Source organism: Actinia tenebrosa, unplaced genomic scaffold, assembly GCF_029948245.1.
Source record: "Actinia tenebrosa isolate PJP-AT-01 unplaced genomic scaffold, QUT_ActTen_1.0 PGA_scaffold16__25_contigs__length_10494907, whole genome shotgun sequence".
In the NCBI taxonomy this organism is placed as follows: Eukaryota; Metazoa; Cnidaria; class Anthozoa; order Actiniaria; family Actiniidae; genus Actinia; species Actinia tenebrosa.
The window spans coordinates 2786878-2811032 of record NW_028292576.1 but is presented as its reverse complement, the minus strand read 5'-3'; the positions used below and the strand labels follow the sequence as shown (position 1 = coordinate 2811032).

Here is a 24155-nt window from a genome sequence, read left to right as displayed (position 1 = left end):
AATGAATGGTTTTCAGCTCTGTCATCTCCTGAATCGTTAAGCGTTTTAAGGATGGTGGGTACAGTTGTCAGCGCGCACTTTTACTGCGCACATTACGTAATCCACAGGAACTCCAATGTTTTCAAAAATAAAAACAACAACAAAACGAAATAAATGCGTGATCATTGTTGTCATCATTTTTTTTTTTTTAAATAGCAATTTTTTCATGGGTGTCTGTATGGGATAGTTTAATAGTACTGTGAAAATGAAAGTGAAAAGGAGAAAACGACGACTAGATGGTAGATTTGTCAGAAATAGAGTACCGGTAAAGCGACAAAAACTAGACGAAAAAGATCAAGCGGCGGAGAAACTTCAAAACAAACACAAAATATTAATTGAAGGAAGGCGAATTATTGAGCTAGATTACCTGATAGAGGAGTTAAAAAGTGGGTGTAGTGAATGTAAAGAGACACTCAAACTTCATGAATTGATCGATGAAAAAAAGTTTGGACTTGGTAGTTTGTTTTACATTCAATGCGAATGCGGAGTTTTAAACTCCGTTCGCTCGGGAAAAACTCATCGCGATCCCCGTAAAAAGAAATCAGGCCCGCTTGTATGGGACATCAATACGAAGTTAGCAACAGGTGAGCTATCAAGACTGTTTTTCTATCTACTTATTGATGTATATATTAAAGTTTTGATTGTTTTTGGTCGGTGTGTGTACAAAAATTGAAACTCATCAACCTCACAATGGAGTGGAGTGGAGTGCGGACGGCGGACTGAAACATTATTATTTATCATTTATTTTTAGCTGCTATGCATACTGGTCTTGGTGCAACTGGTATCAATAAATTACTTTCATCATTGAATATACCCTGGATTAACAGAAAAACATACAAAAAAAGAGAAGACGAAGCAGGCCAAGGAATAAATACTGTTGCAGAAGTGTCTTGCACAGAAGCAGTTAGGGAAGAAGTTGAAAAAGTGTTAGAGCACTCTGAATCTATGGAAGAAATTTGGCTTTTGTATTTTGTGAGATTATTATGATTGTGGTAGTAAATGTTAAAATGGAAATGATATATCTGTGAAATGGTTGGAGAAGGTTTTTTAAAATAATTCAGGAAATTTATGATGGCTGCTATTTTTTGTATCCAACAATTTAGTCTGCATTTATATCTCAAAGGGATATTATTTCTTACTAAAAATAAATTAAATCATTGATCAAAAAGTGGGTTGGAATTACCTGTAAAAACACAAGTGTAGAACACTTTACTAGTTGTACCCTTTTACACTTTACAGGTTTTTGAAAACCACTCTAATATCACATTATTATTTTCTGGGATTAAGGCATTATTTCGAATTGTTTTTTCCTTGAATTCATATAGTAATATCTTGAATAAAATTATAGCACAGAACAGTGCAAGATTGATGCAAGCTTTGATGCTGGATGGCAAAAGAGAGGATCTGGACGAGCCTATAATAGTTTATCTGGTATGTAGGTTGACATCAATATTAGAAACAATTTCAGGAGAAAATGTAAAAAAAATATTGTATAAGAAAGAATGAAGTTATTGATAAACAACAAAGGGTTCAGGAATCATGAATGTAACAATATACTTTATTTGAGCTTTATTGATGGAAACTGTCAATGATCAATGTTATTAAATATATTTACATCAATACATTAATAAAGATATAAAATGACTATACTCTTTTCTTTGCCTGCTATGGGAGTTGAACTTTTCAAAGACTTGACAGGTTAATTTCCCTTTATTTATAAGTTAATGGGTTCATTTAGAACTTGATAATATTAATATTTATAATTATGTAAGTAATTATTTGCTACATAATTATAGTACGTAATGAGTAAAGATGTTCAATTATTTTTCTTCAATTGATAGGGAGTGTAGAAACTACCCAAATGGATGATACGAGGACAGTACAATACAGTATTGGTAACATCATTATGGATGGAGATACTACTACAGTATCTCACATTCATAGAGAAGTTGACCAAACTATTGGAGTATGGTCCGACATTGGACATGCAAAGAAATCACTACATGGACATCTACTTAAAATATCTGAGAAACACAAGCACCTAACAAAGAGCGTTGTGGAGTATCTGACAAAATGTTTTGGTTATCTCCTTTGTCAGAACAAAGGAAATGTAGATGGAATTGCTAAAGGTCATTACCTCATGGAAAAGACCTACAGGGAGATGATCTCAAAGCTGATTTAGTACAGGTATGTCATAAAGCTGTGATCTAAACTTATCAGTGCTGTAAATGAAATAAAATGCTATAGTTGAAATGTCTTCTCATACTAAAATTCTTGCTTCCCTTGAGATTACACAAACAATATCTTTCTTTATTCTTATGGGATAAGTAAATGACACTATAAAAATAAGGAAGATAGATGTGTAAAATTCTATATTTGAATGAGAATCTTTCAGCATTTACTGTATTACTTTTCTTATGCATTGTTTTTATCTTAATTAGGTGTTTAAATTATTCTCACAATATGCTGAAAAGTTGGCACCATTAGGATCAACCCAATCAAATGAATCTATGAATCAGAGTATCTCTGTAAGAGCACCAAAAAGACTTCATCTATCTGGATCTGCAAGTTTACAGAATCGTGTTGCCCTAACAGTTGCATCAAAAAACAAAGGGAATACAGTTCTTTGTGAGGTATTCTAAATTACTTTTTCGTTGTTATTTTCTATACCGCATAAAACTTCATGCATGTCAACGAAATGGGATTGTCAGCTGATATGATCAAAAATTTATTCATGGTTGATAAATAGCACTACAGTCCACAAAGATCTTTTTGAAATTAGTAATCATTATTTTGATATTTAAGTTGAAGCTAAGTGTAAACTAGAGTACAGGTCACATAAGTGTGAAATAATTCCTAACTATTTAGCGCCTGATAAATTAAGTTATCAACTATGTCATGTACTAATTAAGAATATACTGAGGCATAAACACAGTGTCACAGAGGAATTCCCTTGTCATTGTGTTCATGCCTCGGTGTAGTTAGTGCATGACTGCATAGTTCCTAACTAGATATTAGTAGTGCTAAATAGTTAAGAATTGTTTCACGCTTATGTGGCGTGCATTCTGTGAGACTACTTTATGTTTATTCATAGGTAAATAAAGCAAACAATGTGTCACCTGGCTCTATGACCTTATCCTTCAATGCATCAAAAGACAGCCAATACTCAAAACGGGTAGAGAGGGAAAAGACCAAAAAGTACAGACAACAAAGAGTCAAAAACAGACAAATGCGCATGAAACATGATGTACTAAAGGAAATAACAGAAGGCCCAACATACCAGTCTAATATTCAGTTTGAAGAAAACGATCTAGCTGCAGATATAAGTGAAATTCCAACTGCCAATTATCAACCAACAATCTCATTAATTGGTCTAGACAAAATAAAGAAAAATTACAACATTGCTGTGTATGATCTGGAAACCTCCAATTTAGGTGAGTAGTTATATGCAGTCTTTCTAAGACTTGTGAAAATAAAATGTGCAGTTATTCAATGCAAATTTTCAAAAGAAACAGTCAGAGTAGATACAAACAAGCATTGAATGCTTTTCAAGCTGTTAGAGTTTTGTGGTACTCCACTGTTTAATATTGTCTTAGTATTTTTGAGAAGGTGCCTAAATGCAATAAGTTAAGATAGCCATAAAAAAACCCATAAAATTATTACGCATGTACCGAGTCCATTCCACACAGTATATACACCACAATAACCCAAAACTACTTCTAGGACTAAACTGCTTTTATGTAAAAAGACATAGTATACTCTCAATTCTTGCAGATAACATAAACATTATATTTTTCAGGGTTAGATTCTGCAGAAATATTGCAACTCTGTCAGCAGCTTCTATTCCAAGTGATGTCAACCAGTCCAGTCTCTTTGATGAATATGTTATGCCCTTGAATGGAATAGCTACACATGCTTCCAGAGCAAACAGCTTAACAGTGTTAGCTGGGAGCCTTCTGTATAAATGCCAGCCTGTGAAAACAACAACTCTGGTGGAGTGTTTGAAAAGGTTTCTCCTTTATCTGAAGTCCTTAACCCATGACAAAACCTTATTGGTGGCTCACAATTCCAAAGTCTTCGATGCTAGAATACTTGTCAAAGCTTTTGGTGTAGCAAATCTACTTGAAGAGTTTGAGTCCCAGGTCCTTGGTTTTGTGGACACTCTGCCACTCTTCAGAGACATCCTTCCAGGACAGACATCCTACAAGCAAGAAAACCTTGTTAGCAATATAATGGAGGTGTCCTATGAAGCCCATAATGGCCTGGAAGATGTCAAGGCACTACGAGATCTACTAATGCACACAATGCCTTCTGAAACACAATACACCAAGCACAGTTTTACATTGAAGTATGTATGTAAGTCCCTGGAACACCACAACCGAATTTCTAAGAATCTACCTTCTTTGATGCCTCGTGACCAGAAAAATCATTTCAAAGAGTTTGGCTAAAAAAATAGCTGGATCAAATTTAAATCTTAACCATTTAAAACTTGTTTATCATAGAGGTGGAAAGGGAGGCTTGAGAGCTGTCTTTGGTGAGACACATGAGACCACCTTGAAACCAAGGGTAACAAAATCTAGTAAAATCATAGAGAAACTTGTCAATTACTTGAAAACCTAATACAATCATACCACCTAACATAGATAGATAAATAGATAGATGGAGACAGATAGATAGACAGACTGACAGACAGATAGATTGTTATTTTAAATATCGCATTGCACTAGCGTACAATCAAAATGAATATTTACATGATTGAAAGATTTATACTTTAAAACATACAATTATATTCATAATAAGTTAATGGTAGGTTGCGTGTTAGCCATTGGCTCTAGATGATGTCATCCACCCTCACGGTAGTTATCATTTCCAGATGTTTAATTCAAAATGATGTGTACAATAATTAACTTGAATATTTACATGATTTGTACAGATTCTGAAGACCTAATAAAACAACAGTTTCTTAAAGTGTATATGACACGAAAACATTCCATCATTTAAAATGTATAGTTTGTTAGTAATAATAAATATATCGTAACAAAATTTGTTTCAAAAGCTTATTTCGTGAGATATTTGCGAAAGTTAATCCCAATTTGTGGCGTCATTTTGTTGACACGTACTCTAGATTCAGTAGTAATGTACTAAATATATATTGTAATTCATATAAATTAACAACAAAAGACATATTTTAGTCAGCTTCATTTGATAGCTTACGTAGTACTCTTCCAATGTTGGGAAATTGAAAAGTGTACTACCAGTAGTATAGGGAATGGGGGTTCCAGCGCAATCTCAACACGGGCAAGACCCGTGTCAAAAATCCACCTACGGACAACCCCCCACTCCAAGTGTGGTTGGGGGCAACAGCGCAAATATGTTAGTCTATATATGGAGTGCGAAGAATGTAAAGAGTTTGTTTATGATTTCTGTGTAAAGTGCTTGAAACCCAAGTTTGTGTCTACTAAACCAAATAAGTATAGTTGTTGTGGTAAGAAAATGCAAATAGAAGACGACACGTCAGCACAGTGTTACGAATGTGGTAAGAATATTCGTAATGCCGTACCAAATGCTACCAAAGAGCAATATTACGCCAATGGAGGTCGTAAGAAGACCCCATACAAAAGAATAAAATACTTCAGGGACTGGATGAGTCATATCCAAGGTTTACATCCGATATATTTAAGCGACGAAGTAAGGAAGAAAATCATAGACCATTTAGAAGAGCCAACCCCACAAAGTCTACGGAAAACGTTGAAAAAATTAAAGCTAGGGAAATATTACAAAGCTATTCCCTATCTTTTGTCTGAAATTACCGGTAAGTCTATTCCTGAGGTTTCTGATATGACAAAAGCCGAGTGGATGTTTTGTCGGCTGGATAAGGATATTCCTTATTATCCTGACGTAATTTACGAAATATTTTACAAAATAGACCCCAACCACCCCCTGTTAGGATGGATTCCGAGGCGACAATAACATATTACGCGTAATTCATACGATGAATTTATATTACGCGTAATAATTTGCCAAATAAGGTTATGCAAATAATTCATATTACGCGTAATAATTCGCCAAATAATTCATATTACGCGTAATAATTCGCCAAATAATTTATATTACGCGTAATAATTCACTGAATTTATATTACGCGTAATAATTCACTGAATTTATATTACGCGTAATTTCTAGACCGACGTTCGATATGTAAATAGAATCCCGTCACGCTCTTTTCAAAGCAGATGTTTACTGAGCAAGCTTTCTTTGAAGCTCTTCTTTCGCTTCTTGATAGATCTTTTTGCGAGATTCCTCGGAAAGATCTTTTACGACTGTTTTTTTGTTCCTTATGTCCGACTTTAGTTTCTCGTACTTGTCTTCTTCGGTCAGAATAAGCGAGAATTCTACGTCGTCTATCTTTCTGTCACGCAAAGCCTTTGAGACAAGGTCAGTGATCGTATTTACTTTAGCCCTTGACAGAGCTATTGTCGTGTCGTGTTTTGATATTTTGCTTGACAACTGTTTCATAATGCCCGTAGCAACAGCCGAGATAATACCACAGGCTGCCCCAATGCCGGCCAAAGGAACCCCAACAATTATTCCCGGTCCAGTAAGCGAAGTAGCAACGCCGGAGCCCGTTAACACGACAGATATGGATCCTGAAGTTATCGCAATCTTATGTAGCGTACTCCGGGCTCTAACGTATTTCTTCCTAACTTTTTCGTAGTGTTTTGTCTGCCCTTCCAAGTAAGCCAGGATTAAGTTTGCTTTATTGAGCCTAAAGTTTTCTGCGTTTAGTTCGTTAGGTTCCTTAGGAAGTTCAGGATAAAGTGGAGGTGCTGATGGTATAACATCCATTATATATACTAATGTACGACGCTTTTGGGAATGATATTGAGGAGCAGCCACATCTTGACAACAGGGATTACTGGAACTGGAGAGCGTTTAGGAAGATGTTTCCGCATGCAGACCCTAGTAAGTTCGAAAGAAGACCCGATGGGATTTACTATAACGGCTCTAGGATGTACAGCAATGAGGATTTGAAACATTCAAAGCTGGAGCAAGTAGGTGATCAGGTGCAGCGATTGACGATTGTACACCCCGTTCATAAAGAAAGGCCACCAAACCCCGAGCATAAAGCACCTAATTTTCCTAGAAACTTATTGTTAACCACGGAAGATTACCCATTTTACGATGCTGAAGGTGGTGTAAACAACTTCGAAAAGCTGGTAACGCACCTGAAGATTTCAGTGGGTAAACAATCATTTAACGTAATACTAAGAAATATCTATAAGAATACGATGTTGAAGCATACGTCGGGTAAAGAGGCCAGGGAATGGTTAGCAGGGCCCAATATGCGGTATTGGCCGCAGCAGTTAGACTTTGCTATTTGGGCTGCCACTAAAGGTTGTGGTGTTGCCGCGGACATGTTTCACATTCCAATTATGCAGTTTCACGTTGCCTTTACGGTAAGGAGGTTGTTGAAGGAGCTTAACGCACCCCTACCGGGAGATAAGGCATTTAATCCAATGAATAACCGATATGACGCCGCAGCCCTGGAAAGGTTAATTAATGAGTTCAAACCACAGCAAGAAGACTTTCGTTATAAGGAGGGTAAGACGCATGGACTAGGCATAGTTTATGTTTGGGGCGTCAATGGTGAGAAGCCAGCCGACTACGGACATCAGGAATACCCAAGTAATGAGTTAGAGTTTAGCGATATGGGTGGTGATAAGGGCAATAATTCATTAATTACTAGAATTCAAACAAACTACCCCGGCACTTGGGATCCGTTCGTGTTAATGAAAGGAAAAGGTTTAAGGAACCTAGCCAGGATTAACCGCAGCATTGAAGCATTTGTGTACTGCATCTTAGGAGCGCAGGTAAATACCCGCAGCCCCATCGTTGGATCCCAAGGTGCTTCGCGGGAAACGCAAGAAGAATTCCTAACTTTATTTGAGTCAGCAATAATAGAGAACGACATATCCAAGTCGGTGCAGAGATATCAATTAGCGGTGCAGCAGTCTAAAGTGCGACTGGATTACGCTTTGTCGCCTGGTTGTTGGTTAATGCCGAGTAATTTGGTCATCAACGCCCATTCCGTTGTGGGTTATAACAACAAGCTGCAGCGAGCTACTAAGGATATGAAGTTTGGGGTGAACGACGTGAACTCTGACATGACCAAGGGCATTACTCACTTCGTAGAGAAGCCAAAAAAGGAACACGCAGAAAAACCCGAACCAAAGAAGAAACCATCAAAGAAGGTCCTGCCTACGATACCCGAGGAATACGACCATAACTTACTAAAAGCCGGCTTAGCAGCCGCGGGTGTTGGTCTGAGTTATTATATATGGCGATGAACAACCCCTACGTAGCTGGAGTAGATTGCGTTTATACGACTTACACAGGCGAGAAAAAATACACCCAAGCATCTTGGGTTGATGTCACGGGCATGTCCGTGAATTTGAACTACTCAGGGAAGAAGTTAATCCTTTGTAGCATTTGCCTCGGTTCCGCGAGTCATGCTAACATTGGGTTTCGATTTTGCGATGTTAACGGCGCACTACAGCCAATGCGCGCGAAGACGAACAACAGGGAGCCAGCACACTTTTCCGCAGAACCACCGACGAGTAGCGCTGAAAATTTATCGGTTTGGACTTTACACATGGTTGCCGATTGCCATGGGGAGGTAAAGCTGCAGATACGCGTAGACGACACCGGGAGCGTTTGCATAAATAGCATAGAAGATCAGAGAAATAAGGCTTATAATCACATGACAATTAGCACTCTTACGGTGCTTAGCCTTTAAATATATGAATCCACATTTAAGCGAAATGCGTTACCTCCACTACCTAGGGTCAGAGAGTTACAACAAACATGAGTGGTTCGATGTGGGGATGTGGGTTGAAGTTGGAGGTCCTGCGTTAGTCGTTTGCACCATTAACGTCGGTACGTTGGTAAGCGCAAACGTGGGGTTTAGGCTTGTTGATGAGAATAACGAGCCTTTAACTCCCTATCGAACTTCCTCGAGCAATAGGAGAGTAGCTCACTTTTCGATGGAGCCAAACAAGTTTAGCGGTGAAAACCTAACACCAGTTACGTTTCACGTGGTAGTTAACTGTAAGTATGCTAAGCTGCAGGTGTTTCCTGACGACGTTACCAGCGACGGATCAAACTTTGGTTATGTAGTGATAAATGGTGTGTATAAAAACGACGATGCCGCCTGGAACCACAAACCCATTAGCACCATGAGCGTGCTGCCGTTAGTCCCGCATTATCAAGGCGGTGCGAATACTATCTTTACTTATCCCCAGTCGAGAACACCTCGGACACCCGACGACGATAAGCCCGACATAACATATAAAGACAAGATTAAGCCTTCATCTTCTTCAGGAGGACCACCCCAATAGCTACGACCAAGATCCAAATGTTATTCCCTACAAACTTCAACAGTTCGCCGCCGGCCCTAAGTGCCAAGGAAACAACCGAACCCAGCAGCCCAGGAAGACCGGCTGCCATCTTTTTTCCTAAGTCCGTTAGTCCATTGCCTAATTTCTTTACGCCCGCGCCTGTAGCCTTAAGCGCGGATAGGATAACTCCTACTACGCTCGAAATAGCAGCCGCGAATGCCAGCGGAATACCATACTTCAAAAAGGCTCTTTTTACCTTTTCCTTGGTGGTAAGCCCCAATTCTCTTTCCAGGTTTTCCTTTTGCGCCTGTAATTCCGCAAGGCGTACCTCGAGGGCCTCCACTTCCTTTTGAGCTGCTTCCCTTTCCTCTTCGGGATGGGTTTGGTCGTTGATTATTTCCTGCTGCCGCTCTATTTGCCCCTCCAGGTCTTCAATAGCCTGATCTCTTTGCCGGATTTGTTCTTCCTTAGTGTTAATTTCGGTAACCAACTGCCGCCGTTCCTCTAAAGAGCCGGCTATGGTGATATGCAAGTTTTTAGCTTCTTCCTTGCTCATATCCAGGTCTTTTAGAGCAAGATTGAAGGCGTGTCGGGCTTGGTCTCTTTCGTCTAAAGCCGTTTCAGCTTCTCGCTTGAGTTGCAGTATGACTTCGTCCTTGACCTCGATTTCTTTCTTTTGAGCATCGAGAAGTAGTCGGTTTTGTCTTTCGTACTCTGTTTCCCTTTCCTTCAACGTTTCTTGTAGTTTGATAGCGCGTTTTTCTAGCGCAATCCTTTCATTCAATGCTTCCATACCTTCTAACATGCTTCGGGCGGCCTCTTGAAAGCCCCTTAATCTTGCCACGTTAACCTTGATCGAGCCATTTTCGTCAAAAAGGAGCTGTGGTTTCGTCCAGCGGTCTTTGTCGGGTTGTCTCAAGTCTCTGACGCTTATGAGGACTTTGTTTCCTTTTTCTGTGAGTCTTATCGCGTCAGTGTCAATGTGGGGATGACGCATCCTTAACTCTCGCGTTGCCCACTCTACAGTTTCCCGCGCGGCTGCCTCAGGCTGCTCTATGTTTTGAAGCTCCAAGTACTCAGGGACGGGGCTGCCGTGGTTTTTCGATTGCCACATGCGATTCAAGGCGGCCTTGAAGCTTTTCCATCTATTACCATACTTGTTTTCTAGAGCCATGTCGTAGATTAGGGGGTCGGTTTCCGCGCCTTTAGTCCATGCGTCGTATTCTTCGTCGTTAATATCGACTTGACCTTCTTCGGTGGTGGGGTCAAAATCCGTTCCTTCTACTTCCATTATATATGATAAGCTCAAAGTTAAACCCCAACGTATTACCTAAGCAGGTTGGCGGACTGAAAGCAGAACGCACCTTTCACCGTGTCACCTTTACCCCCAGCAGCGCTAAGCCAGGGGAAACCCTGTACGTAGGCGTGCCCCGCCTAACGGATAACCTAGTCTTAGTTCCTGGAACCCTGGCGCTAAGGTTTGACCTAGCAATACAACCAAGCACTGCGGACGCGCGTCACGTTGTCAACGACCTTGGTCGCAACATTGTCTCAAAGATGCGGGTGAAGTTCGCAGGGGAATCCCTCTTGGACTTAAATAGGTACGATCTGTATACCACGTACAAAGACTTATGGTTGACTGCATTTGACCGTGCGCAAAGGATAGAGCAGGGAATAGCCAGTGAAGCCATACGCAAGGTAAGAAGCGCAACCTCTGGCGCCTCAGGAGAAGACGAAATAAAGACGGCTTATGGTACTAAATATGTCGTTCCATTAGATTTCGAAGTTATCACGAACCACGGCGCATACTACCCAAGGCAGCTAAGCGAACTACAGTTCGAAGTAACCCTAGCAGACACTACGAACATCCTACAGGGAAAGGACGTAAGTTCCTCAGCCGTCCACCCATACTCCGTTACTAACTTAGAGCTGCAGTACGAAACGGTATACAGCGAAGACTTAGCCCGTAGCGCCGGTATGGAATACAGCTCCGGGAAGGCTTTCCTTTACGATCACGTCGTGATGTACAAGACGTTCAGCTTTACAAATAACGTCGAAGAGGTCATCAACCAAAGCATTAACCTTCCCAGGCGCAGCCTTACAGGGATAATGTTGCTGTTCGCAAAGACATACACGGCAGGATTGCGTGACTCTGAGGCGTTCTTTAATCCTAACATCACTAACGTAGGCGTTAGCATTAACGGAGTGCCTAATAAGGTTTACTCACAAGGGATAAAGCCCGAGGACATGTACCGGGAAGTCGCGCGTAAGTTTGGTGACCAAATTGGCCCAAAGGAATTCTTTAAGGATAAGTACGCGCTGTGGATCGACATGCGTACAACGAACGACGAAGACCTACATGGACAGGGTTTACGCCTGATAAATACCCAGGACGGCATTACGTTGGAGATCAAGCGCTCCAAACATGCCAGCGACACTACTAAGATCAACGCATATATCTTCGTAGTCTCAGACGCGCAACTGAGTGTAGAAATGAATCAGCTAAAGAGCGTTGCCTACTAGGCTCGCGAAAGGATAAAAAAAAAAATATTCCTTACGTATAATATGCTCCGCGTATTCGAAAACAACGAAACTAAACTGCAATGCATAGTGCAAGGCGATAAGCTGTACTTTAAAGCAAAGGAGGTAGCAAAGGCATTAGGTTACGCAGACACCAAAGATGCTATTAAAGTTCACGTGCGAGATAAGCATAAGAAGAGGCTTAGCGAGTTGGAGGTGAATCGCCTCCCTTCTGGTTCACACCCACAATCCCTGTACGTGACGGAATCTGGTTTGTATCAGTTAATATTTAGCTCCAAGCTACCGACAGCAGAGGCGTTCCAAGATTGGGTCTTCGAGGATGTCCTACCAACGTTAAGGAAGACAGGAAAGTACTCTCTGGATGGTCCAAACAAGTTAGTCTTCAAGATCGAGAATGAGTTTGACCTGCACAAGAAAGTCGTAGATTACATGCGTCGGTTTCACCCTACGCTGTTATTAGCACCTGGACTCGGGGAATTGCAGGATACCACCAGTAAAAGGATAACGTGCTGGCAAAAGGGCTACCAGGCAGGTCAACCCGACATCCTAATTCTTAACTCCCATAAGAAATACGATGGGCTATGTCTGGAACTGAAGACGCCAAAGGGTAACGGCGTATTGTCCGACAAACAAAAAGCGGTATTGGCGCAATATGAATTAAATGGTTACTTAACGATGGTAAGCAACGATTACGATCTGATCTGCAGGGAAATCGGCCGTTACGTCGACGGCATTCGCATACCTTGTCCTGGCTGCGTTAAGGCTTTCAAGTCACAGGAGGCGCTACGAACGCACCAAAAAATATTTCATAGATATAATGATTGTCGAACAAACTCACTGGCGTGAATTGATACCAGGTATCGCATACAAAATAAAAAATTACGTTGTCTTCGAGGACATCAACCGCTTAAGGTTAGTCCTGGAAGACGGTGGTCAAGAGTACAGTCTATGGGCTCCTGACTGCGTACGGTACGTACTGCAAGGTGAAGAGTACACTCACATACGTAGCTATGGTAAAGCCAACGGTCGATGGAAGTTCGACGTTGAAAGAACGGTGGCGGCTAATCCATTGTGCGATTAATCGTCCTTGTGGGCTTCGAGGTATTGGTCTGCTACGTCGGACCTTATTTTTTCTGGCATTAGATCGATCGATATCGTAATCAAGGCTCCTCCTGCGAATGCTGCGACGTAAGGTAACATCCTATATTAGACCATTCTTTTCGTATCGCAAGGTAGTGGTCTAAGGGCTTGGGGCCGTCGTACAGGCAATACCAAATATGTTGTCCGCTGCGTTGACAACCGCATTTGTCACAGATACCATCCCAGTGTTCCCTATTCTCCCACCTTACCCCTTCGTAGTCGTCGAAGCATACGAAGACTTGGTCTATTTCCTTCTTACGCCGCGTAAGTTCCCGGCTGGTTTCAAGGGGGCAACATCGCTCTGCTAAGTCTCCGTGGTTCTCGCAGACTACTTCTTCGAGGTGGTAACGCCGGCAGCGGTATTTATGCCAGTTCTCTTCAAAGAGGGGTTCATCGCATCGGCGGCAATGACCTTTAAGGCAGACTCTATGCTCGCGGTGATATCGTAGGGCCTGTACTGTGGAGAGTTCCTTACCGCAGTCACCGCAAACAGTGCTGATGGTCTTCTGACAGACTTTCTTGGAAAGATGGTATTGCAGTCGCTGCTTGCTACTAAAAGCCCTATCGCATTGCATGCACTTCATTATATATACCTTATTTTTTATTGTTAAATTGTTAAACCCTGTAAGAGGGTTTTAGGATAGGGTCTATTATTTCTTGTTATTTTGTTAAGTCCCCATTAAAAGATGAGGCATCATTCTTTCTCATCGTTGAAACCAGCAAAAAGATAATCATGTTAACCATTCTTCGATTACGATGATTTAACAAAATAACAATAAAAAATAGGTCCTTACTTGAGACCTCTTTGCAGCATTTAACAATTTAACAATAAAAAAGAAAGACCTATGCTAATTCCCCTTGCCGGGGCTTAGTAAGATCTTCTTTGCGACCTCTTACTCTTCTCGAGCGTCGTCTAAAGTCCTTTGTGCTTTAGTATCCGCGGGACACCAATGTCCAACGAAGTCTTCTTCAGAGAATACCTTATTACAGTGACGGCAGGTGTATTTTTTACACGGTTTGGGTATCGGTGTTTTGGGAGGGATTATGCAGTCAGCAGGTAGTTCGCACGTAATGCAGTCCATATATCTATGGGGGATATCGAATGAAGTCCTTAATGGACTCCTTAGCCCACGTCGCCATTGTCAAAAGCGCGCCAAACCGTTCCGCGCGCTTCAGACCACACATTTCATCGTACAATTCCTGTACGCGCTCTTTTAACCGGCCTATCTCTTCCCTTTGCATTTCTATGGGGTCTCTTTTATCTTTTGCGTCAGCGGCAATCCTTCTTACTGCTTCCACTGGTTCCATCTATAAATGAACCCGGATCACATACCTTGTAACGCTCTGATAGTAGGGCCCACCGGCTGCGGTAAAACACAGTTCATCGTGGAGCAGCTATTAGGACCCTTTAGATACCGCTTTGACTACATAGTGCTGCTTTGTCCCACCTACGTGAATAACCGCACCTGGGAAGGCATAGGAGTGAAAGATGACGACTTCTTCGTAGATATCTTAGATCCTAACGAGTTATCCAGCCATTTGAAGTTCTGGCATAAGCAATTCCCTAAAGATACACAGACGCTCCTCATATTGGATGACATTGCCTGTGGGGACGACGTAAAAAGGCGCACCTCCGAATTAGTGAAGCTCGCCTTCAGCGGTAGACACGACAATATCAGCGTTTGGTTGCTCTCGCAGCAGCTTACCAGTGTCTCTAAACCCTTCAGGGAAAACATAGGCTCCCTGGTCGTATTTTATACTCCAAGTAAGTCTGACCTGGAAACCATCTTAAGCGACTACGGCGGTGAGATATCCAAGGAACAGTTACACGAATACATGCGGCATTTAAAAACGCACCAACATTCCAAGATGATCTTCTCTTTGAGGTTTCCGTACGCGGTTGGAATCTATGATTCCTAATGTATATGGACATTGAGCAGCTCTTAGATGAAGTCCCCACACAGCTAGATGAAAGTAACCTCAAGGAACAACTTAACATTCTTGTGTCATCTGGGAAGTGCAAAGAAATGATAGGCAAGGAGCTTACCCATGAGCAGGTTAATAAGCTGTCAGAAGAGGAAGTTAAGAAGTTCCATAAGAGGTACGAGGCCGCCCTCGCAAGTAAGACCACGGACGCCGTAGCAGACTCCGCTATCCGACTTGCCACTAAATTGCTTGGACTTGCACTGCCTATAGACGACGTGGAGCAACTACAGAAGGACATAAGAGATGACTATGTCATATCCCAAGAACTTAAGATAACCTGTGGGTGGTTGTCTTTGAAGTGCGGTAAGTTAATGGCGGTCGCCTCTGCGGCACTTCACGTAGCTCAGCACGTCGACTTGAAGGAGGTACTAGGTTCCTTCGGAACATCTTGGAAGGACTTCAAAAAGGACAGAGAAGTTGAAAAGGTCTTTCAGGCAGCACTTGCTGATAATCAAGCCGCCTCAAGTACCTAGTCAAGTCGTTGTCAAGTCACCTCAAGTACTTAGTCAAGTCGCCCTTAAGTCATTCTCAAGTACTTAGTCAAGTCGTCCTTAAGTCATTCTCAAGTACTTAGTCAAGTCGTTGTCAAGTCATTGTCAAGTCGTCATCAAGTTACTTGTCAAGTCCTTCAAGTCCCTTAATATAAGATGAGTGGCACCGAAGAACAACCTCAGGAGGAGCAGAAGATTACCAAGCCTAAATCTGCAGGCAGAGTTGCCGCGGGAAAGAAGCTCGCGGAGATGAATAAAAAGAACAAAGCAAAGAAAGAAGAAAAGGTGGAGGAAGAGGAATCCTTCATCAATCCTGGGTACGTCATTGGCGCGTTAGGAGTTGCTATAGCAGCAGGCAGCCTTTACTTACAATGGCGGGCTACGAAGCCAAAAGTAAAGTGGGAGGCCGTACATGTGTCGCCAACATATCACGCACCTGTGGAACCGGCTGTTAGAAAAAGCAAGATCCCTGAAATGGAGTAGATTTATCACCCGCGGCGACCTAGATTTTCCTTCTCGCTTTGTAATATAATGTCGACCGCGTTGTTGAAAACTGTTGAAGAAGCAGCCATCATTACTTCTATTGTTGCGGGTATTGGTTGGGTAGGTAAGAAAGTGCTCAAAGAAGACTTTACTGAAGACCCAAGCAAGAGCTTCGCTAATTTTGCTAAGATGACCGCTGCCGTTGGCGGGGCTATCATGGTAAAGGATTATCTACGGAAGGAAAAGTACCTACCTAATGTATAATGGTTAGCTTAGTCGCAGGTGGAGTCATTGCAGCTTTAGCATTTACGGGAGCTAATTATGGTGGTCAGTATTTGGATAGATTAGTCAGAGGTGACAAAAGCGGTGCCGCCGAAAGAAAGAGACACGACTTAGCGCTGGAGAAATATCAAAGGGACGTTGCAGCTTGGAATGAAAAAAGACAAGCTTACAGGGATTGGTTGGACAAGAACTACCAAGACAAAATGCAGGCAGACAAGAACTTCGAAAACACAGACTACGCCTTCAAACTTTATGCGCAAGCACACCCCGACTTTAGAATGAAAAAGCCTCAGTTCAAGAATTACTACCAGCCTTCTAAGAAACAAAAAGACAATGAGCTGGTATTTGTAGGAGTTGCAGGGCTGGCCGGAGGCGTGGCTTTGGCGTATCTAATATAATGATCGTCTTTTTGGAAAGCGACAAGAATGACTTTACCACTTATCTGAATCCCCCCATCAAAGCCTATAAGGTTAGGCTGGTTAGTTGTTCTTTGTACAATTCTTGGTATAATTTGATTGGCGGCTTTGTCGTTGTAAATTCCCAAAAGCCAAAAATACCAGATTCCCATTACACTCCTATAACACTGGCTAAGGAGCTAGCAAAGCATGGATATACTCTTACCACAGGATTACCCCATGAAATGACATTTAAGAAAAATAATGGAAGCGCTAATTTGAAGGACAGTTCATTGGTAGAACTCCTGGGCCTTACTAGTACCACGATAAATAGCGGCAGTACATATGACGTAAAATGGAAAGTCGCATCCTCTTACGAAGTCTATTGCGACTTGGTCAATAGTTACAGCAATGGAGAAAAGTCTTCTCTTATGTCCAAGTTTCTGCCCAAAGGTAATCCATTCGACCTGGTAGAATACACTCCCATTTCTTTGAGCTATGACTTGTCTCATTTGGTAGAAAGCATAAACATCACCATTAAAGTGGACGGAGAGACGGTGGATTTTAACGGACGTAAGATCAATCTTGTTTTGGAATTCATATAATGGGTCGCGTAGAGGACAAACTTAAGAGGATTTACTATGGGCCTGAGGGCTATTGGAGAGGAGCGTCAGCTATTAAGAAACTCGCGACCGCAGCCAGGGTATCAGAAGAAACGGCTAAGAACTGGCTAAGAAAACAAACCCTCTGGCAGGTTTATCTTCCTGTGCCCAAGTACATTCCCAGGCCCAGCTTCACCGTAAATGCCCCCAACGAAGTTCATCAGGCGGATTTGCTTTTCTTACCGCACGACAAGGTGAGAAGAAAGACCTATAGGTACGCTTTGACCGTAGTTGATGTCGCAAGCAGATACAAGGACGCCGAACCCATAACCAGCAAGGATTCTGGGGAAGTCGCAGAAGCCCTAGGTAGGATTTATAAGCGCGTCTTGAAATGGCCTAAGCTGCTGCAAGTGGATGCGGGGACGGAGTTCATGGGCGTGGTTACCAAGACCCTGAAAGACCACGACACTAAGATTAGGAGAGCTAAAGCAGAGTACCACAGGGGTCAGAGCATTGTCGAAAGATTCAATAAGACCCTGGCCGAGCGTCTCTTTGGATACCAGTATTGGAAAGAGCTGGAAGATCCCTCCAAACGCAATAGGGAATGGACTCAGAGGCTCCCCCAGGTCGTCGCGGCTTTGAACAACGAGGCGGCCAGGGCTACGGGAATGAAACCCAAGGATGCCATAAAAAAGAAATACGTGGAACACAAGTCCTTCGTCAGAAGTTCGAGGGCGGTCTTCCCCCAGGAAAAAAGATTAGGCGATGTCACGGTTCGATATCTCTATGAGCCGGGTGAATTAGAAGGAGGATCCAAAAGAGCTACGGATCCTAATTGGTCTTTGGAAACTTACCAGATCCGAAGCGTAATAGCTAAGAAGGGTCAGCCCATCTTGTATTATCTTCATGATGGTCCCACGCGTGGGTTCGTCAAAGAAGAACTGCTTATCGTGTGATGTCCGAATGCTATCGTATGCACTCCGTCATCACACATCCATCGCTTACCGTCAAATGCAGACAGTGACACCTTCTCCTGCGTGACGTTATGTATCTGATGACCATAGCTGCGCAGGCTGTTCATCTTATGCCGCTGTTCCTTGCGTGTTCGTAATACGTTGAGGTAGGACTCGTGCGTAATGTCCTTCTTAACCACATACTTTTTTACGCCTTTAGCTTTCTTTTCTACGCCGTCTAACTTTAGCACGCTGTACATCTTTGGTTTCAGACCCACGTACTCTACTATGGGTTTTCCTAACATTTCGTCTTTCATCTTCCCAATTACCTTCTTATTCTTCGCAGAGTAAAGGAAGTGCTCCTTCGGGTAACCGCTGGTGTCGTACTCGTCTATGTCGGGGAGGCAGTCTTTGTAAACGTCTTCCGTTTGCACTTCTAGAATTAGGGAGTCGGTGTCTGTGTACAGGAGGCGACAGCGGTCTCCGTACTTTGGCTTAAGCTTATCGTAGTAGAACTCGTACATAAGCAGCTTCGATAGATCCAGCACCGTAAAGCCTGTGTAAACGGGCTTGTTTAGTAAGAGGTTTGCCTTTTTCATGTGAATCACGTAGAAGTTCAGCATTTCTACGTATCTAACGAAGCCTGGCTGCGACACGTATGCTTCTGCTTCCTCTTTGGTGCTGACTATTTTTACGCTTACGCGCTTGCGGATGTTCTCCATTGTCTTTCCGAACACGCTGTTGTTCATCAGTTTGAAGAGATTTTTCTCGAAGTCATTTTTCGCTGCGGTACGCTTTTGCGTGTTAAAGTCAATGTAGGGGCGCATCCAGGGTTCCTGCGTGAATTTTAGGACTCTGTGGATCTTCTCTACGCGCATTCCGTGTCGCACGTAGAACTGCAGGTTGCGGTAATGTACCACATACTTCTTCTTATCCATCAGGTTCATAGTTAGTTTCCTGTACGGTTTGTAACCAGGGCACATTTGCTTTTGCAGCGGACTTAGCTGCTTAAATGGTATCTCTATCGCTTCTGGTGCTAAGGGGAACTCATTGTGTTCGTCGTGCAGGCGCTCTGGGTACTCCAGATCCACTTCTAAGACGTAACCCTTGTCTTCCTCCTTTCCTACCTGCATGTAGAAGTCTATCGGCTTCACTGGATCCCATTCGAAGTCTCTCACAGGTAGGTACTGTGACATTGCCCAACCATAAAGGTTATTCGCATCCAGGTAGTAAATGTATGTGGTTGGTTTCTCTGGGTCGTGCTCTACTAAGGGGTTGTTTGCGCGGGCGTAACGTCGGCTGGGCCCGCATACGCCGCCGCGGATACCGTCTTCCATAAACCGATACATGTCGTACTCCGTTAGGAGATCCAACTGCGCATTTGTCTTCTTTAACAAAGCACTCCAGCTGAGCCCAGGAGCCGTGTAGAAATTAGCGGGATCCAATCCGTAATATTCCATAGCCATCTTTCTGAAGCTTTGGAAAACGTCTGCAAGCAGCACTACGTCAGACCTTAGGTAGATGTCGTGGTAGTCACCCATGTTCTCACAGGAGTACTTTTCCCACACGTCTAACGCATGCTGGTACTCCTCATCCTTTATACCAGACTCGTTTAGGGTGCTGTAGAAGCGATCTTTGGGTGGTAGGGGTTCTTTGAATCGATCCCAGGAGTCCATGTATTCGTATGGGTAGACTCCTTTCCTTTCCGCGCCGTATTGACTGGAAATGGGAAAGTTGGTGTTATACTTTACGAGGTTTGCTAAGGAGTCCGCCATGAACTGCTGCGAATCTAAGAACTTTAGCTTACCCACAGTTACGGACATGTAGCGCTCTTTGTTGTTGGGTATGCATTTGACGTCGGAGCCGTCTGTTCCTTGTAGTAGCAAATGGGAGTCGTAACCGCGGAGGTTGTGAAAGAACACCGGAATCTCCATGTCTGGATTTACTTTGAAGTTTATATTGCATTTCCAATGAGCCGCTCCTCTGTATTTACCCGTGATGTGGCAGTGATCCCTAACCTTATCCACATAGAAATCCTCAACAAATGCTTTGTGGCAGTGAATGCAGTGCGTGGAGGGCTTTCCCGGCTTCTCACCCTTCTTAGCATACTTCCCGCATTTAAAATGAGCTTCTCCTAGATACTTTCCATCTTCATCCCACGCTTTCTTGGCTCGTCTTCCAAACTGAAGAAGCGTATGTTGGCAAATGTGGCATTTTTTTGCCTTGTTAAAAGCCTCCTGGTTCTCTTTGGTAAATTCCATCTTCTTTGGACGTCTTAATTGTTCTCTTATCTCCCCCTCCTCTTCTCGCAATGCTTCTAGAAACTCATTAGCTGCGTTCTTGCCTCGGTAAATCACAGGAGGGTTTGCTTTACCGTCTGATCTGACTACTATGTAACCAAAGGAGCAGATCTCGTGTAATCCTACCTTATTCGTGGCACCACGTTTCTGCTCTTCCTTAGTTATCAACGCTTCGAAGTCTGCATATATCACGTAAGGCACTTGCATCTGCTTTTGATGGTCTGCGTATGAAAGCTCTTTGTTGGTGGGCATCTGGATCCGTTGTGCCACTTCTTCGACTCCGCGGCAGATCTCATCGTGTTTCTTTAGGGTATTTAAGGACGTAAATGACAGCAAGCAGCAGTCGCAGAAGTACTTTTTGCCTTTGTGCTTAGTATGTCTGTAGAATAGTCTGCTAATGTGTTTAACCCATGAGTAGTGTCCGCCGTGGTAGAATAAATGTACGCGCTCTCCTTTACTTTTTGACAGAACTAACGGTACTATCGTCTGCTCTCTGACTCCGTAAACGTTAATTGCTAGATCGTTTATTTCCTCAAATATGGGGATGTCTATCAACTGCATGGGAAATTCCACACCATCCCACTCTAAATCATCTGTGGGATACTTACTTGTCCTACAGGGATCCTTCTCTGCTGGATACAGTGCAGACCTGATTGCCCACATAAAGCATCGATTGTCTTCATTCTTCACGTTTACAATAGCCTTCTTCCTTTCTACCCACGTTGGTAGCGGTACGTAACTCCCCCCTCGTATGGGTACGTACCTGGCTATACTTATCTCTATTCCTTCAACCTCCTCTACTGTCCAACCCGATCCTTCTTTCGTGTAGTTAGACAGCGACTCCATTATCGCTTCTAAGGCTTCACTGAGTGACCTATCCAGATTCGTGGATTCTAATATCACTAACGACTTTGATCGCAACATTGCTGTCGTCATTACCTCGTCTTTTGATAAACTTACTTCTACCATTATGCTCGCTTTCAGGGCTCCTAATTCTTCTATACCTTTTCGGAGAGTCCTTTTAACCTTCCTTTCTGACTGACGCCAAAACTGTCTAACGTCAATCTCACCGTTACCGGGTATTGACACCGTGCTGAAGTTGCTTTGGGATTCCATCTATATAATAGGAAATATTTTATACCTAATACCAAGCACTTTTTAGGTCGTCGTAGTCGTACTCACAGTCCTGACAATGCCAAAACAATTTAACCTTAGTCTCAAACTTCTTACCACATCCACAATCATAACTGCTCATACACTTCGTCTTCATTTTCAAATGCTTTTTCAAATCCGCTTCTTTCTTAAAAGTTCTCTTACAATCTTCGCACTCCATATATAGACTAACATATTTGCGCTGTTGCCCCCAACCACACTTGGAGTGGGGGATTGTCCGTAGGTGGATTTTTGACACGGGTCTTGCCCGTGTTGAGATTGCGCTGGAACCCCCATTCCCTATACTACTACTACCTGAAATTAAGATTCTACATTCAAACATATTTCATGTATTTGCAACTAAATCTGGAGACATGTAAACAAAATGACGTCACAACTTGTGCTAAAAATTTTTGAATTTCTAGAGAAATACGTTTTTGGAACAAATTTAACCGTGATATTCTTATTAATGCCAATAAACTACACATTCTTAACATTAAAATTTTTTCGTGTCATATACACTTTAAAATGGTCATAGCATTGTGTGATAAAAAGTTATTACATTGTTTACACATAACAACATATATGATGCCAATGAGGTCTGAAAAATGGCAATACATGAGGATGCAAAAAGTTTAAATCCTGGAATCCTGAATAAAATATTACACCAATCCGTTTCCCTGAAAAGTAAATAGGCCAATCCTGATTCTCACACAATGTATAGGGGACCCTGTTTATTGCCCGAAGTAAAACAACACATTATCCCTGCAAAATTTGGCTTACTGCGGCCCATATTATTGCCAAGATATTCAAAAAAAAGTTGTGTAATGTAAAAAAAATATACATGAAATATGAGTGAGACAAGCAATAAATAAACTTGGTCAATTTGTGCTATTTCTTCACTGGATAGATATGCAAGTATACACACGTGATAATCATTTAGAATTAATATTGTTGATTTAATGTGTATATAATTGATATGTGATTAGGATGCTATATAAATGATTTTTTCAATGAGAAGGCTCGGATTGATTAAATTATATTTATTACGTATTTATTTAAACACAGACTAAATTATTCCCGATATCTATTTTATGCTTACTTACCCGAATAGCCTCCTAGCTATAAACCACTTGTTCCTTGTATGAAAATCTTGAGGCTTTATTCAATTCTCAGTTATCCCTACAAGGTTTTCTTGTTGCATTCTCTAGAACAATTTAGTGACCGTATTCTTGATCCAGTAGTCCTTGCAGTAGTCCGCCATGTTTACCATCCCATAATGCAATGCTCAACCACGTCTCTCAGGGGAGGGGTGGAGGAAATTTGTAACCATCGCTGGAAAAAAGCTTGAAATCTGATATTCAAAAAATTATAACTCCGAAAAACGCATGGCGACCCATTTGCTTGGTATGTTTTGCAAACGCTTAAGATAATTTTGAATGTGCTAATTCAAAAATAAGAATAGTTTTGGGTGATTTCATTTTTGATTTTGTGTTTTTGTCCAAAATTGAAATTTCACCTACTTTTGCACAAAAGCAGATAAAAAATGTATTTTTATCTTTGCAACTTCAAATCTTTTTATTAATATGAAAAATATTTATGTTTAAGATTATTTAGGCAAAATTTCGATGTACTTAAGCCACACACAAGGGACACGCGATTTTTTGAAGTGCTTCAAAATGAGCTCACGTCATCGGGTCTTTAATGACAATTATCTCGCTTGGATGCGTGGGGATCCCCAAATTTTTTCACGTTTTTAGATAGCCCCTTGGGCACTCTAAATAACTGACACAGTTTCATTTAAATAAAAATGGGTCGCGAACTGTACCCACCATCCTTAATGAAGTGTTTTCAAGCTCCGTGGTTTGTTGAGCGTTTTAATGAAGTGTATTCAAGCTCTGTGGTTTGTTGGGCGTTCAAATGAATTGTTTTCAGCTCCTTCGTTTGTTGAAGCGAAATGAAGTGTTTTCAAGCTCCGTGGTTTGTTGAGCGTTTAATTGAAGTGTTTTCAAGCTCCGTGGTTTGTTGAGCGTTTAAATGAAGTGTTTACAAGCTCTGTGGATTGTTGAGCGCTTAATGAAGTGTTTTCAAGTTCTGTGGATTGTTGAGCGTTTCAATGAAGTGTAAAATGTATTAGAGTTCTGTGGTTTGTTGAGCTTTTAAATGAAGTGTTCACAAGCTCCGTGGTTTGTTGATCGTTTCAGTGGTTGAAGTGTTTTCAATTTCCGTGGTTCGTTGAGCATTTCAGTGAAGGGTTTTCAAGCTCTGTAGTTTGTTGAGCGTTTAATAGAAATGCATTAAATAATCGGTGTGGTAGAACTGACCGGTAGAGGGGCATTACAAGAGTCATTGTCCCGTAGCCAGACGGAATGCACGAGCCGAGAATGGCAACT

At 42.0% G+C, this 24155-nt stretch overlaps 1 protein-coding gene, 1 long non-coding RNA gene and 1 pseudogene across 3 annotated transcripts; 2 read left to right on the top strand and 1 right to left on the bottom strand.

The window, feature by feature from the left end:
- Positions 1–213: 213 nt before the first annotated feature.
- LOC148910582 (uncharacterized) lies at positions 214–1499 on the top strand. Its single transcript, XM_089031425.1, has 2 exons — positions 214–1011; positions 1386–1499. Exons 1-2 carry the CDS (start codon positions 796–798, stop codon positions 1476–1478), a joined length of 309 nt encoding a protein of 102 aa, XP_088887551.1. The 5' UTR covers positions 214–795; the 3' UTR covers positions 1479–1499.
- A 77-nt stretch (positions 1500–1576) lies between these two features.
- On the bottom strand, positions 1577–23170 carry LOC148910580 (uncharacterized). The gene is made up of 2 exons (XR_016119938.1): positions 22869–23170; positions 1577–4240 (listed from the first exon to the last, which is right to left on the bottom strand). It is a non-coding gene; the product is annotated as an uncharacterized LOC148910580 (long non-coding RNA).
- LOC148910581 (uncharacterized) lies at positions 1901–3980 on the top strand (annotated as a pseudogene). Its single transcript, XR_016119937.1, has 4 exons — positions 1901–2226; positions 2481–2672; positions 3134–3473; positions 3839–3980. The product of XR_016119937.1 is annotated as an uncharacterized LOC148910581 (transcript).
- Positions 23171–24155: the final 985 nt, after the last annotated feature.